This window comes from Palaemon carinicauda, chromosome 24 (assembly GCF_036898095.1).
Source record: "Palaemon carinicauda isolate YSFRI2023 chromosome 24, ASM3689809v2, whole genome shotgun sequence".
Taxonomy (NCBI): Eukaryota; Metazoa; Arthropoda; class Malacostraca; order Decapoda; family Palaemonidae; genus Palaemon; species Palaemon carinicauda.
The window spans coordinates 12,100,350-12,115,044 of record NC_090748.1 but is presented as its reverse complement, the minus strand read 5'-3'; the positions used below and the strand labels follow the sequence as shown (position 1 = coordinate 12,115,044).

The 14,695-nt window shown below is 33.7% G+C and overlaps 1 protein-coding gene across 1 annotated transcript in view; it reads left to right on the top strand.

Annotated features, from left to right (window-relative positions):
- Positions 1-14,169, top strand: part of LOC137618085 (sulfide:quinone oxidoreductase, mitochondrial-like) — a 22,875-nt gene extending 8,706 nt beyond the window's left edge. The window contains exons 3-12 of the mRNA XM_068348060.1: positions 975-1,080; positions 1,828-1,908; positions 4,461-4,604; positions 4,831-5,025; positions 5,432-5,521; positions 8,696-8,815; positions 11,119-11,305; positions 12,822-12,923; positions 13,279-13,423; positions 13,722-14,169. Of these exons, the coding sequence (XP_068204161.1) occupies positions 975-1,080; positions 1,828-1,908; positions 4,461-4,604; positions 4,831-5,025; positions 5,432-5,521; positions 8,696-8,815; positions 11,119-11,305; positions 12,822-12,923; positions 13,279-13,423; positions 13,722-13,782 (1,231 nt within the window). The 3' untranslated portion in view covers positions 13,783-14,169. The remainder of the gene's footprint in view (positions 1-974; positions 1,081-1,827; positions 1,909-4,460; positions 4,605-4,830; positions 5,026-5,431; positions 5,522-8,695; positions 8,816-11,118; positions 11,306-12,821; positions 12,924-13,278; positions 13,424-13,721) is intronic.
- Positions 14,170-14,695: the final 526 nt, after the last annotated feature.

Genomic DNA, 14,695 nt, shown 5'->3' with positions numbered 1-14,695 from the left:
CTGAATTATTTTTAACATTTGATAGGTATATTATTGGTATTACTTAAGTATCTTTGTATCGTCTTCTTTGTCTCAAGCTACACCAACTTTTTTTTCCATCTACTTTACCATTATTCCCACTTTTTTCTTCCTTCCATCTCGCTACCAAACGTCTTTTAAATCTTACCTCATGATGATACTGCAAGATTTTTCTCTTGTTGTACACTTGGATACAGGAATTCCTAGTACACCTCTCTCTGAGGATGTCCACTCGCCACACCCTTACTGCGTGTATGGTTCCTGTTTAGCCACGCCCACTGCCTCTGCCAACTCTTCCTACTCTATCTGTTTGGTTACTCACCGCGAGGTAAGAGTGTGACAGGGTGCGCATCTGAGCGAGGTGTACCAGAGATTCCTTAGTCCAACCGTACTTTGGCAATCAATATCCTCCATGGCCCAAACGCCAAGCCAAACTGTTTATCATTATAACAATACCACAACTTATAGTACCCATATGTACAAGCCTATAAATACCTATAATCAGAAAAAAAAATACTTATTTATCCTTACAATTATTACAACTCATTCACTTGAAACTCCACATAATTTGATCGAGGCAAAAGTTCGCTGATTCTCAGATCAAAATAATCTTGACCAAACACAAAGCTGATGTTGGGTGGGAGTTTATTTCATAAATTTTATTAAAAATTTTCAGTAAGAAAAAAAAACGGTAAAACTCCTGGAATAAATGTTGCCATGCATTTACCGTTTTAAAAACCGATATATTGACGTAAAGGAGTAATATTACGGTCACCAACCCGTAATAGATAATAACAAAGTAAGATAAAAATTACGGTCGCCTGTATTTTCCTGAGATACGGCTGAGAACATTATACTGTATTTTTACGGAGAATTTTCGATTGAAATCACGGTTTTTTTTAAGTGTACCGCAACCTGATTCCGTAACTTTCCTTTGCCTTGCTTTTCCCGGAAAGCTACAAGTTGGTGGTGGTGGGCGGCGGTTCGGGCGGATGTGCAACAGCCGCCAAGTTCTCTTCGAAACTCGGCAAAGGAAAAGTCGCTGTCATTGATCCTGCAAACGTAAGTAATACAGGTTATATAGAGGCTGATTTACTTGATCTATTAAACAGAATTCCACATAAGCTTCAATATCATTGCATTCGATATACTTACATAACTTTGTCCATTTTTTCCTTTAGTACAAAAAGAAAAGTGTGGAATCCTTGAAGTGATTTTTTACTAATTTCTAATTACTGATAGTCATACCAACCTATTTCAGCTGCTTAAATGCAACTTAAAAAGGTTATATATCCATAAAAAAAAAAAACAGCAGTAATGTCTTTTCATTACAATGTTGATTTTAAAGAAGAAGTGTTCAGCCACTCATTTGAAAAAAAAAAAAAAAAAAACACTAAATAAAACTATTTTCTCATAAGTATACATCTTTATCTCATCTGGTTTATAAAAAGGGTAAATTATAGGCTATTGCTCAAAAAACTTACCTTAGAAATTTTTTTATGAAATGTTATAAGTAACCTCTTGTTTTTTGGCCTATGGCTTTTTAATGTTCACACTTCAAATTGATATTTTCTACATGTGTATATATATATATATATATATATATATATATATATATATATATATATATGTATATATATATGTATATATATATATATATATATATATATATATATATATATATATAAATATATATGTATATATATATAAAATCTCCCGAATTTGTTCGGGTCAGCTCTGTATGGATAAATTTTGACTATTATACTGATAAATCTCCCTCCCTTTAATAATACTAATCCTGTTCTTTAGATGCATTATTACCAACCAATGTGGACTCTGGTCGGTGGTGGCATGAAGACTCTGGAGGACTCTGGCAAACCAATGAGTGAGGTTAGTTTGTATCAAGTTATCGTTTAATTACAGGAATCTTCCATTATCTTAATTTATTAAAAGCGTCCCTGTCTAACGCTCGCCGGACTGTGGTCTAAGTCCCGCTCAAACTCGTTAGTTCCTTTAGTGTCTGCAACCTCACCATTCTTGTGAGCTAAGGATGAGGGAGTTTTGGGGGCCTATAGGTCTACCTGATGAGTCATCAGCAGCCATTGCCTGGCCCTCCCTGGTTCTACCTTGGGTGGAGAGGGGTCTTAGACGCTGATCCAGTGTATAAATGGTCAGTCTCTGGGGCATTGTCCTGTTAACTAGGGCAATATCACTGCCCTTTAGGAGTGACCTTTAAACTCGCGAAAGGTAGCTGTTGGGAGGGTAGCAATAGTGTGTGCTTATCTGTCTATTTCATAAAGCATATAGAGGGCTGTTTCCATACACAATTTATATGGGACATTTTCATCCTTTCTCGTGATTTGATGATTCTTATCTATCAATAGTCAATCGGTGAACACCTAAAATTTTCATAACAAAGTAAGTCAAATAAAAAATTAATCCTTAATGAAATCAAGTAATTTATATCATGCCCCACCTGTAATCGGTATATAGACTACAGTATATATGAAGAAATGTTTTCCTATCCTTTCCGACGCCCATCTTTGAAAATCACTTCCTTATAGGTAACTTAAGTCATAATTAATCTCATTCCTAAGCAATCATATACATTTCAGTCACATAACCTCAGTCATACACAACTGGATACACTTTAGTTATAACTAACCTTATTCCTTCATATGTGGATTCTCTTTAATCACAGTTAATCTCAATCCCATGTCCGCAATTACAATTTTATCTCAGTTAATTTCATTTTTGTGTAATTGGTTACACTTTAGGCTACCAATTTCATTCTTATGCAACTGGATACTATTTAGTCTGTTGATCTCATTCCTACTATTTAATCGCAATTATCTTAAATCCTACTTACCTGCAAAAACTTTAATTATCTTATCTCATTCCTAAGCAATTCGATACTCTTTAATCACAATTGATCTAATTCTTGCGGATTTCGATAAACTTTAATCACATTTGATCTCTATCCTACACAAAAAGGATATTCTAAGAAGCTTAGCAATGGTGGAGAGTTCTAGTTTTGGGTTACATCTGAAGCCTTTTTTTTTGGGGGGGGGGAATATGATATGACGGCTTTTAATTGAAAAGAAAAAAAGGTTAACATAAAATGTTTTGTAATATTATCTTCAGATATTTATATTCTTTTTAATCGCCAGTGGTCGTCTCTTCCAAGAGACTGAATGCCTGGAAACACTGAATCATGGATGCCAGGCATAAAAAAAATATCACAATGCTAACTCTTTCATGTTAAGTCTGTCCCTTTTCAAGACTTTATGATTGATATTCGTTTGACTGTCTTACTTCAAGGATTAGCCTTTGGTCAGGTTTTTTTTTTAAAAAGCTAGTCTGATTGAATTAATCTGAGAATTGTTTTTAGAATTTATTATAAACAGAGAAAGGGACCAGTGTCTTGACGCACTAAATCTAAAAGCTGACTTTTTCTAACTTATCTCTCCCATATGATTGAGACCAAGCAAGTATCTGGCTATATATATATATATATATATATATATATATATATATATGTGTGTGTGTGTGTGTGTGTGTGTGTGTATGTATATATATATATATATACCACTCTGAAAACCACTATCTCCCACAAATTCCCCAAACTAGCGTGTTGTAGTTAGGAAAGGAGGAGGGGTTAAGAAGGGATGAGTGTGTGTGTGTGTGTGTGTGTGTGTGTGTGCTTATCTATCTAAATATAAATATCTGTCCTTTATTGACATGTCGCTTGTACTAGTTGTAAAATAGTAGTGCTTATGATGTAAAGATGCTGTACATACTCAATTTATTTTCCTTGTTCTAGTATTTCATTTCAATGTATCTGATCTCCCATGATTTCCCTCTAAATCTAGTTTCCATTCACTATCAGTCTTATCCATAAACTGTATGATTCTGTACAGTGTATATGCAAATTATTAAAATATAGAAGAAAAGTATATTAAGCATGTATAACTCCAAAGGCTAGCAATTTGGCAACTCATATGATGGTAATATGCAGTTAATTCTAATAGTCAGGCCTTCTCCATCCTGAGGCTCAATAAAACAACGTACTCTAGAAGTATTATTCCAGCTGTGACCAAGTTGTGGAATGATCCTCCTAATCGGGTAGTTGAATCAGTAGTACTTCAGAAGTTCAAATTTGCAGCAAATATTTTTATGTTAAACTGGCTAACATAAGTCCTTTCATAGTTTATATATGAAATATATGTTTTAATGTTAATTTTTTAAAATATTTTATATTAGTTGTTCATTACTTCTTATATCGTTTCTTTATTTCCTTTCCTCACAGGCTATTTTTCCTTGTAGGAGCCCTTGGGCTTATAGCATCTTGCTTTTCCAACTAGGGTTGTAGCTTAGCTAGTAATAATAATAATAATAATAATGATAATAATAATAATAATAATAATAACTTATCATTTCAGGTGTTGCCAAAAAGAGCAGACTGGATTAAACAAAGGGTTGTGGGTTTTGACCCTCAAAACAACAAAGTAATGACAGATGATGGCCAGGAGATAAATTACGAATACTTAGTTGTTGCTCTTGGCATTCAATTAAATTATGGACAGGTATTAACCATGTTTTGATTTTACACATAAATTTGCTTTACACCTCGTTTTCTCTTCTATCATTATATTATCTACATGAATATTATTCAAATCAGCCCGTAAACACTACGATTAATTTGTATTAAACAAAAGGATAAACTTCATCATTTAGTTTGAATAATCTGACGAAATGTTCCCACAAAGAAATTGTCATACATTGACCTAATGACTATCTACATTATTTCAGGTTAAAGGTCTACCCGAAGCATTTGATACTCCAGGTGTATGTTCCAATTACTCACCGATGTATGTAAATAAAACCTTGGAGAGTCTGAAAAACTTCAAAGAAGGCAATGCGGTGTTCACCTTTCCTAACACTCCCATCAAATGTCCTGGAGCTCCTCAGAAAATCATGTATATCTCAGAGGAATACATGAGGAAGGTAAGAAACTAAGAAGTTATTTTAAAGTATTAGATAATCTGAAGTTAGATTAATAGTAATTGACGAAAAATTATGTCCTCTTTCAATTTTCCAAGTGATAAATAAGTTGTTTTTTTAATTCATTTACAGTTATGTTAACATTGATTTTTCATTGCAGAAAAGTAGAAGTTTGCATAGTGGTTTTATTTTAGTGTTCTTACTAAGTTATTCAAATCATTATGTTGTTGTTTTTTTATGCATTGAGCAAAACGCGAAGAGCTAATTCACAGGTGTCTATTTGGCTTAAATGACAGGAGAACTTTGCATGTTTAAAATATGTCTACAGTAGGAAAATCTAAGCGATCAAAATATTGGTATTTTAAGAAGTTTTTAACGGAATTTTATAACGAATTTCTCTTCATTGCAGCATGGGAAACGAGACAAGGCAAATATTGTTTATTATACATCTCTTCCCGTTTTATTTGGCGTTAAGAAATATGCAGATGCTCTTTGGGAGGTAAGAAAACTCATTTTCTTTCATGATTATTCATAGTGTTCATGAACGTTGATTGATTCAAAGAAATTTGTTGGTAGATTTTAAGCAATGTAACAATGTGCTTTTTATGCTTTCCTGTTTAATTTTTTTTTTTGGGGGGGGGTCTTAACCTTTAAAACTTTAAATGCAAAACGATTCATCATAAGTTGAAAAACATTTTTAATTCGAGAAGTTTTATTAACCCCTAATAATTTATATTGTTATAATTATAGGATTGATTATGTATTATTCTCAAATATTTTTCCTAGTTGGATTGTTCCTTTACTGGCAATACACATATTCCCCTTGATGGATAACTTAGTCGTATGTACTACCTTCATTTACCAAACATAGCCTTTTTGGTACATTCTGTATAGAATCGTGAATCGTCATTAATACGTAAAAATATGCATCGTTCTAAACTACTGAAGGCATTAATTGACACTTTTGGGAACACTTAACAGTTCATTTTCTTCAGACGAATCTGGGTTGCTATTATAGAACTGTCTTTGAGCAACTGGTAATTCATTCTTTGCATATGCATATAAAATAAAATGAATATCAACAGTCTTTGATATAATGAAACCCCGAATTAATACTTTGCTTGAAAAGTTGTGCTGCAGCTAATCTCTGATTCTCTTAGCGTTGTATATAAATTAATGTAGTGCCATAAAGAACCAAGAGAAATCATTAAATTAGGACGTGCAAGAGAGAATGCACAGAATAATGTCCGCAAAATTCACATTAGTAGTTTCAAGCGCCTTCTTTCAAAGGAAAATTAACTCATTCATAAAAGACTAGTTGAGTTGGAAAATGTGTAACACTTATCAATGAATAAAGATGTATAGGTATGTATTTAAATGGGAAATCTATTTATATGGTCAGCTCCACGTGAGATGGGGTGAGGATTATGTAATTACCTGTGTTAGTTCCAAGTAATAATGACCAAGATAATTCTTTAGCAGTTGCAAAGACATGGACTTTATAAACCCTAAAAAGAAAATCACTATTAAATATGTAAATATGAGGATCTTTAGAAAATTATCACAGATAACACTGAAAGGTACTTTTACTGTGGTAATGATGAGCCAGTCATCCAAGTATCATATTACCCAAATTCTTTGAAAGGGTGACCATGCCAATACTGGGCCATGACTAAGTAAAGACTTTGACTGTTAATAAGAAGGTAAATGTGTATCTATTAAAGCTAGAAGATATTGTTATGTAGAATAAACGAAAGAGGTTTTTTTTTTTTTGGTGATGTAAAATATTAGAACTTAAAAGTATGCTGAACTCTAAAGACCGAAATAGTCAATAAATTTCATTCCCTGTTGAAATGATGAATCAAAAAGACTCCCATCATCATTGAAGTATCTATAACTGATACAAATGAAATCGGTAACCGGTCTCCAACGACCTGAGATTTTCTGAACCATGAAAATCCATTTGTAGTAGTCTGAAGGGACCTAGAAAAAGTTTCAAGCTGCAGTGCTTTAGTTTTTGTCACGTACCATATGAAAAACAACCATGATAGGGACTTGGGGGTAGATGCAGTTGCAAAAATAAGCCTAGAAACATTCTATTGAATTTAATCTGTCCAAAAATCCTTTGTTCTTGTATCACAGAGGTCTCCGAACTTGGTCAGACATATATCACTGCTGAAGGAATAATGGAAGTAAGGAGCTCTCATTTCCATCAATGTTGTTATTGTCTCCTCAGTTTAGTTCTTGAGAACCTCGACAAAATTGGATCTGAGCTTCTCTTCACAGGAGAGAATAGAAAAAATAAGGATCCTTCGGAAGGCTAGAGTAAGACCACTGGGAAAGTTGGGATCAGGATTAGGGTTTGCAATGCTCTCACGACAGGTAAACTGATCGCCTAGTAAAATTGTTTTAGTATTTTCCATTATCAGTTTTGAACAGGGATGAGCGAAGCCTAGAAAAGGCAGCTTCAGAAACTGTTGCACTTCAATGGCTGCTGGAGGTATGTAGGGCAACAGTAGTTGGTAAAAGGTAATCTGCAGCGGTAAGGTAAGGAGAAAGCAGGGTAAAGAATGTTTGACCATGTCTTTCAGGGCCGTGATCGTATTACCTGTTTGCATTGGCCTATTGGAAACGTCCTTGCCTGGCATTAGCTGGACTATGGTTCAAGTCACGGTCAAACTCGATAGTTTCTTGTCGTGTCTTAAACCTCACTATCCTTGTGAGCTAATGAAGGGAGTTTTGGGGAGCCTATAGATCTACCTGTAGAGCCAACAGCAGCCATTGCCTGGCCCTCCCTGGTCCTAGCTTGGGTGGCGAGGGGGCTTTGGCGATGGTCATGTGTATATATGGTCAGTCTCTAGGGCATTGTCTCACTAGCAAGGACATTGTCCCTGTCCTTTGTCTCTGCTACTTATGAGCGTCCTTTAAACCTTTAAAGAAATCACCATTTCAAAGATCAAACAAGGTCTGAATTCTGAGTAATGAACAAGAGAAGAGGAAGGTTACCTGAGCTAGGTATATCGATCTGATTGAGGAGACTGGAAAATATCTATACGTTCCTTGCCCTTCTTGTCTTCTGAATGTTTTTTTTTCTTTATCAATCTAACCCTTAATTGATATATTAAGTACATTTATCAACTCTCAAATCCCAGTTTTAAATACTTGAGAGAACGAAAGTTAGTCTAATTTGTATGAACGTTGTTCTGACATCAGTTACCAGTCCAATATACTTATACTGTTCTAATCGCATAAAGACCCGAGTAATAGTTCTGTTAATCTAATTATTTTCTCTATTCTTTTATCAAGATGTAATACAGCTGGGTGAAGTCATAAAGTGAGTTTCATGTATAACTTCCTCACCAGTTTTCATCTTAGACATTAGTTGGATTTTTTCCTCTGAAAATGTTCTGAAAATAGTCAATTTCAAGTAAACATTTCAGTTCTCTGTGCTGATCTATTGTCTTCACAAGACCACACTCAAGTGTAAATGCCTTTTACAAACCAATTTCAATTAACAAAGGGAAAATTAATTGAGTTGTAATAACAAATGTTTTTCTCTTATCTGTTGGTTTAACCAGAAGATTATAAAGTTTTTGTAGATGGAATTCTTAAAACCGTGACCCTACTGAAAACACCATTATCAAGAAATAAATTAATTCATTTTCTTGCACAGATTGTAAAAGAAAGGAACATCTCAGTTAACCTTCGCCACCACCTCATTGAAGTTAAACCAGACTCAAAGGAAGCAGTTTTCCAGAATATAGATAAACCAGAGGAGTTATCGTCTCTCAAGGTAAATAGTTATCGAAGTTATTTAATACAGTGTCAAGAAAACAGTTATTTTAATCGGAAATTCTCCGTAAAAAATATACTGTTCTCAGCCTTATTTCAGTAAAATACAGGCGACCGTAATTTTACCTTTCTTTGTTATTATCTTTTACAGGTTGATGACTGTAATATCACTCCATTGCGTCAATATATCCGTTTTTAAAACGGTAAAAATCGTGGAGTAAATGTTGCCAGGCATTAATCGTTTTATACGGTATATTTTCAAGCGTAGAAAAAAAAAAAACATTGCTGGAATATTGTTTTTTCTCTACTGATTGATGTTATCCTTGGTTCCTCTTCTCGGTATCCTCTCTGTAACTACATTCTAGAAGAGACCTTGTTCTTAGCGTGCAGAATTGTGTTTTTTTTTTTTTTTAATCAAGAACGTTAATGAAGGTTACCCGAGCTAGTAGGCTGATAGTCCTGAAAATTATGAAAACTTATATAAATCCTAATAAGGATTTTCGGGTAATGGGATAGATCTCCTTGTGTTCTTATATTTGACTCATTATTCTATGTTTAAGATATTTATATAGGGCTTTATGAATGCAAATCTTATATATTTTGAATCATGCCAATCAACATAAAAGGAATGCAGTTAACCTTTCCTAATTGATTTGATGGCTTTGCAAAGGGAGACCATGTTTACTCTCTTCAATGCGTGTTGTAAGGTAGAGGCTTATGAGATAAGCAACTTAATGCCTCTATCTAATGGCTAGTTAAACCTTACTTCTTGAAGGATTAAACACTGAAGGCTAAAACATGCAGAAAAGTAGTACCAAAGCTTGGCAGTAGAGGGAGAGAAGAATTCCAAAGAATATATGCGAGAAATGTTTGCCTACTAGAAGTTCTAAAGACATTTGAGAGAAGAAAATTTCTCCTTGGGCTCAACTTGGCAATGGGGAAAATGGTGACTATAGAGAATAGAAAGTAAATTTACTGTTTATGGTAAAAGGCCATAGGAAAGAGATTATAATATGTCTTTGTACAGAAGAATTGCCTTTAATTCAATCTCATCGAGACTGAAAACAAAAGACATATGTGTGAATTCCCAAAAAGAAGTAAGCTTATAGAAGTGCATGACCATACAGATTTATTTACAGTATAATCCTACTTGGTGGGAATTTATTTATGCCAATACTCTGACAATTGGTGACCTATTGCCTTCTATAGACAATAGCTTCCAAGAGACATATTGTTGCTAGTTTCTTGAAGTAAGACTGAGATTTTTTTAGCAATTAGAACACTAGGACCCATCATTACAGACATTCTTTCTCATTAAAGTAAAAAATTAAAAAGAAGCTTGCATAAGAATAGTCCATACAATATTTGAAATGCTCCATACTAAGTACTATGACAGTCTTTCCTAAAACACAACATTATAATGGACACAAGTACAAAGATGATACAACTATAAGACATTTAGTTATCCAATAATGGAAAACACCAACAAAAGATATAAGACAACGGACCACTGATACAACAGATGACAAAATATACTGTTGTTTATACCCCTGATATATTGTATTTATACATAAGCTCTCTCCAGCCATGTAAATTAGATCTTTTAAATGGAATATCATTTATATAATGTCTTGTGGTTTAAAAATATAATTAATAGTGAGGAAAGGTCCTGTACAGTTGCATATGTCATTCCCATCCTTGATTTTTATTGTAGTTTTAGGTGAAACCTAACTGACTAAATGTTGCTAAAACACTAATCTAGTGAAACTGATGTTCTTAACAATATTATGGTGACATCCTAGCCTGCAACTGTAATTCATCTTGGACAAGAAACTTTTAAAATCAATGCATTGCAACCACTTATTTGCATATGGATGGTAGGATTGAGTTCCAAAGAGGTCTCATCTCAAACCTACACCCAGGGTTTGCCAATAAAGAGTTAGAATCTTTTATCACAAGACATCACAGCTTTACCTGGAAGTCATGTATGTGGATATTTAAATCCTTTGTTAAGATTCAGATGTCTATAATGTTTTAAACCTCACTGTTTAAATCACTTGTTATTTTCAGGGATCACCAGTTTTATAATGTAGATTATTTTACCCAATACTGTAAAAATAACTACTTGAAAATTTCGTCACGTGTTATCTAATGCAGATTCACATTTCAAGTAAAATATTTTAGAGCTAAATAACATTTTACTTGTATCTGATTGTAACATATTCACAAGATAATTATTTTCTTTTGTATTTAATTTCACTGCTTTTTTCTACAAATCTTTTCTAATCCCCCAATCTCTTTCAGTATGAAATGCTTCATGTCACTCCACCAATGAGTTCCCCAGATGTTTTGCGGAACTGTTCTTCCCTTGTCGATGGAAGTGGTTTCCTTAAGGTTAACAAAGAAACTCTTCAGCATGAATCTTTTCCAAATATTTTTGGTATAGGTGATTGCACTAATGTACCAACTGCCAGGACAGCTGCGGCAGTAGGTGAGTAATTTACGCAAGAACTTTTTTCACAATGCATAGAAGTAAATAAATAGTGTCACAACAGGTGTCACAGAAACGTCTCTACAAATGCACTCGGCGATAGATGAAGCAAGTCTGTTTAAATACATCATTGTTATAGATTGCCTGGCTCTTACGGCCAGGCACGGGCTCTTGCACACTTGCAGCCCGTAGTTAAATGAATCTTGTTTGCTTGCTTGGCAGATTGCCCAGCCCTTTTTGCTGGACACGGGCTCTTGCGTTGGCAGCCCGTCAATTAAATGAATCGCATGTACTCTTTATATATACGAGCCCGTTTTCTATAAAACTCCTGAAAGCTCGGGACGAATTATGTCACGCAACAAGCAAGTCTGAAAATGTCGACAAATTTAAGTTTGTACAGAAAAATGGTGAATGGTGGTGTTTTGAAAGGGTCTGTGTTCTTTAAATCCATTTAAAATAAACACTGTCAAGAAAACCAGTGCATAGCACCGGTAAAGTTTACTCACGAAATTTGACAATTCTGTTTGAGTTTTGCTTCATTAGTTATCAAAAAAGTTATCAAGATCTATATTAAGACATGCAAAATGTTTTGCCCCAGAAACTACTTAGGATCTGAGATACCACTGTATTGCATTCTATGAATCATTATTCTATGAGAAACAATTTTTCCTAGAGCATTAACTCTAGCTTAGGAAAAAATATTATCGTTATGAAAATATATACTTGATTAAATCTTATATAAAAACTCAAATCTTCACTTCAGAGCTAAAATCTCTGTTCATACCATCTTCATCGTAACTAGAGTCCAGTAAGATTATTCTCTTGAAAACTATATCTCTAGTTTACAAATCCAAGGCAGATAGATTCTTGGATCCATGTCAGAAAACTACTAACGTTAAAAAAGGATTTACAAGTTTTAAAATTTCAACTAACTCATGGATATCATAGAAAGCTCTTTAACCGTACGAGTCCAGCGAGGAAAGTTGCCAATAAATAAGTCTCCCTCATAAACAAAAAAAGGTTTATATTATGGTAAAAACCTCTAATTTGTAACTCGTTAAAACAAATTAAGTATAGCATACAACACAGTCTTCTGTTAAATTACTGTATTTGTGATTGGTCAGATTTCTTCCGTAAAAGAAAAAAGGTTCCTACATTCTATTTGATACTGATAAACACTTACAAAAGTGTTGATGTTTAATCCTAATTATTTTGTAGAAAACGGAGAGTATAAAAACTATCACACTACTATGATAAGAACCATCAATGGCAGTAGAGAAGCATGCATTTTTTATTACGTTGTAGCTGTTTAAATTGGCAAAATATCAAAATGATCATTTTTCATTTCCTCTACCTCAATAAATAATTGATACATTCTAGATTCATCTTAAACAAAATTTATGTCCTATTCGCTTAAGTAATACTTTCAAAGTGAATATCACTGTGTTATTATATTGCAATTTATATGCTGCTGTCTCGTGGGTTTCCTAACTGTTATCAATCTACATTTTTCCAGCTGCTCAGGTAGGAATTTTGCGCAAAAACTTGAGCATGGTCATGGAAGGCAAAGATTCCCGTTTAACATATGATGGTTATACTTCATGTCCTTTGGTTACAGGTAAGTTACGTTATTCTTTTATCTACATCACTGTTGTAACAGAGTAATGTCATTCTCATAAAAATGCAAAATCTTTCTTTTGATACATAGGATTGATTTGATTGATTTGGAGTTTTGTGGCATCCTGACATCTGAGGTCATTGACGCCGAGTTGATACATAGGATGAATCTCTAAAATTATATTTAAAATTCCATATTGTTCATAGAGAATTCATACTCAAAACTGTGCAGAGCCAACACTAAGAATTATGAAATATAAACATACTAACCTTTTTATGCATTCGTTGTTTTATGAGTTTATTTCTGTGAGATATAATTTGTTGATATCTAACTATTTTCCATATTTTTCTAACAGGATATTCCACTTGTATATTAGCTGAATTTGACTTCACTCTAACGCCCCTCGAAACCTTCCCTGTCAATCAAGCAAAGGAACGCAGAACGATGTTTCATATGAAGAAGGATATGATGCCACCAATGTACTGGAAAGCAATGATGAAGTAAGTCAAATATTTTCAGCATTTAGATTACATTTTCTGTTTCATGGAGAATGCCACTTCAGAGGTAGCGATTTAAGATTTTGAATATCAGCAAAAAGAAAAAAAGAAAAAAGAAAAAGTCATAGGAGCCTTTATACTTCATTGCGACCGGATGTTAAATTTCAAAAGTTGTGGCTGAAAAACCACACTTTAAAAGGAAAAAGAAAGACAATAACTTTAAAAAGATCTGTTACGACAAAGTATCAGTTTTCATTTGTATTATCATTATTAGGTATTGACATTAATTTTACTTTTACAGTGGCTACTGGGAAGGACCTAAATACATACGGAAGGCGATGCATCTTGGGTTTTCTAAGTAGAATTGAAAATATTCAAGTGACAATTGTGTGATTACGTGTGAAAATACAGCTTACATTCTGGTCGACATTTTGGTGCAGGTAATAACAATAGTGAACGAAAGACTCTTTAATGTAATCAGAGCTCGTACAAGTACGTTCTCAATTATGACTTCTTTTTTGGGGAAGAGGAATTATCTAAAATCAATAAGCGAGAAGAATAGTAAAACTGAAGTTGTAGTGCCATAGGATGACTATAAACTTCAGGTATGATTAAAAAATGTCACTGTGAAGCCGTGAAATGTTAAATATATATATCGATCAAACTCACCAAATAGAAACTCCACATCATGTTGTTAGTAGCAGCAGAAGAAACAGTAGTAGTAGTAGGAGGAGGAGGAGGAGGAGGAGGAGCAGAAAAATAATTTTGGGGAAGTATTTTAGGTTTGTGAGTCCAAACAAAGCAAGTTCATTAAATTTGTAAATCAAAATGTCATAAATTGCATAAATGTTAACATCATCTATTATATTGTATGTTAAACTTTATTTTTGATATAAGTTACCAACTTTCTCCCATGAATTATATGAAGAGAGGGACAAATATTGAACGGTCTGGGATCCCAGCTAGCAAAGACCTCAGAAGAATGAGGTATGTAGATTAATGAAATTTATAATATATTACAGATAACTAAAAATCATCTAAAAGTATGGGTGGCATCATTACAAACATTGATTTATTCCATTGGAAACACAAACGGATACATCTTGAGGCCCAGTTCTCCATTTTAAAGAATACAATAAAACTTGTTTTGTATTAAGACCGAGAATTCCGGTTAAAACCGAAGGACAAGTTCTCTTATGATAATAATGCTAATAATGATAATCAATAAATAACTTTGTAGCTTTGCTGTAAATGTGAAATACACAAGGCCTGCTG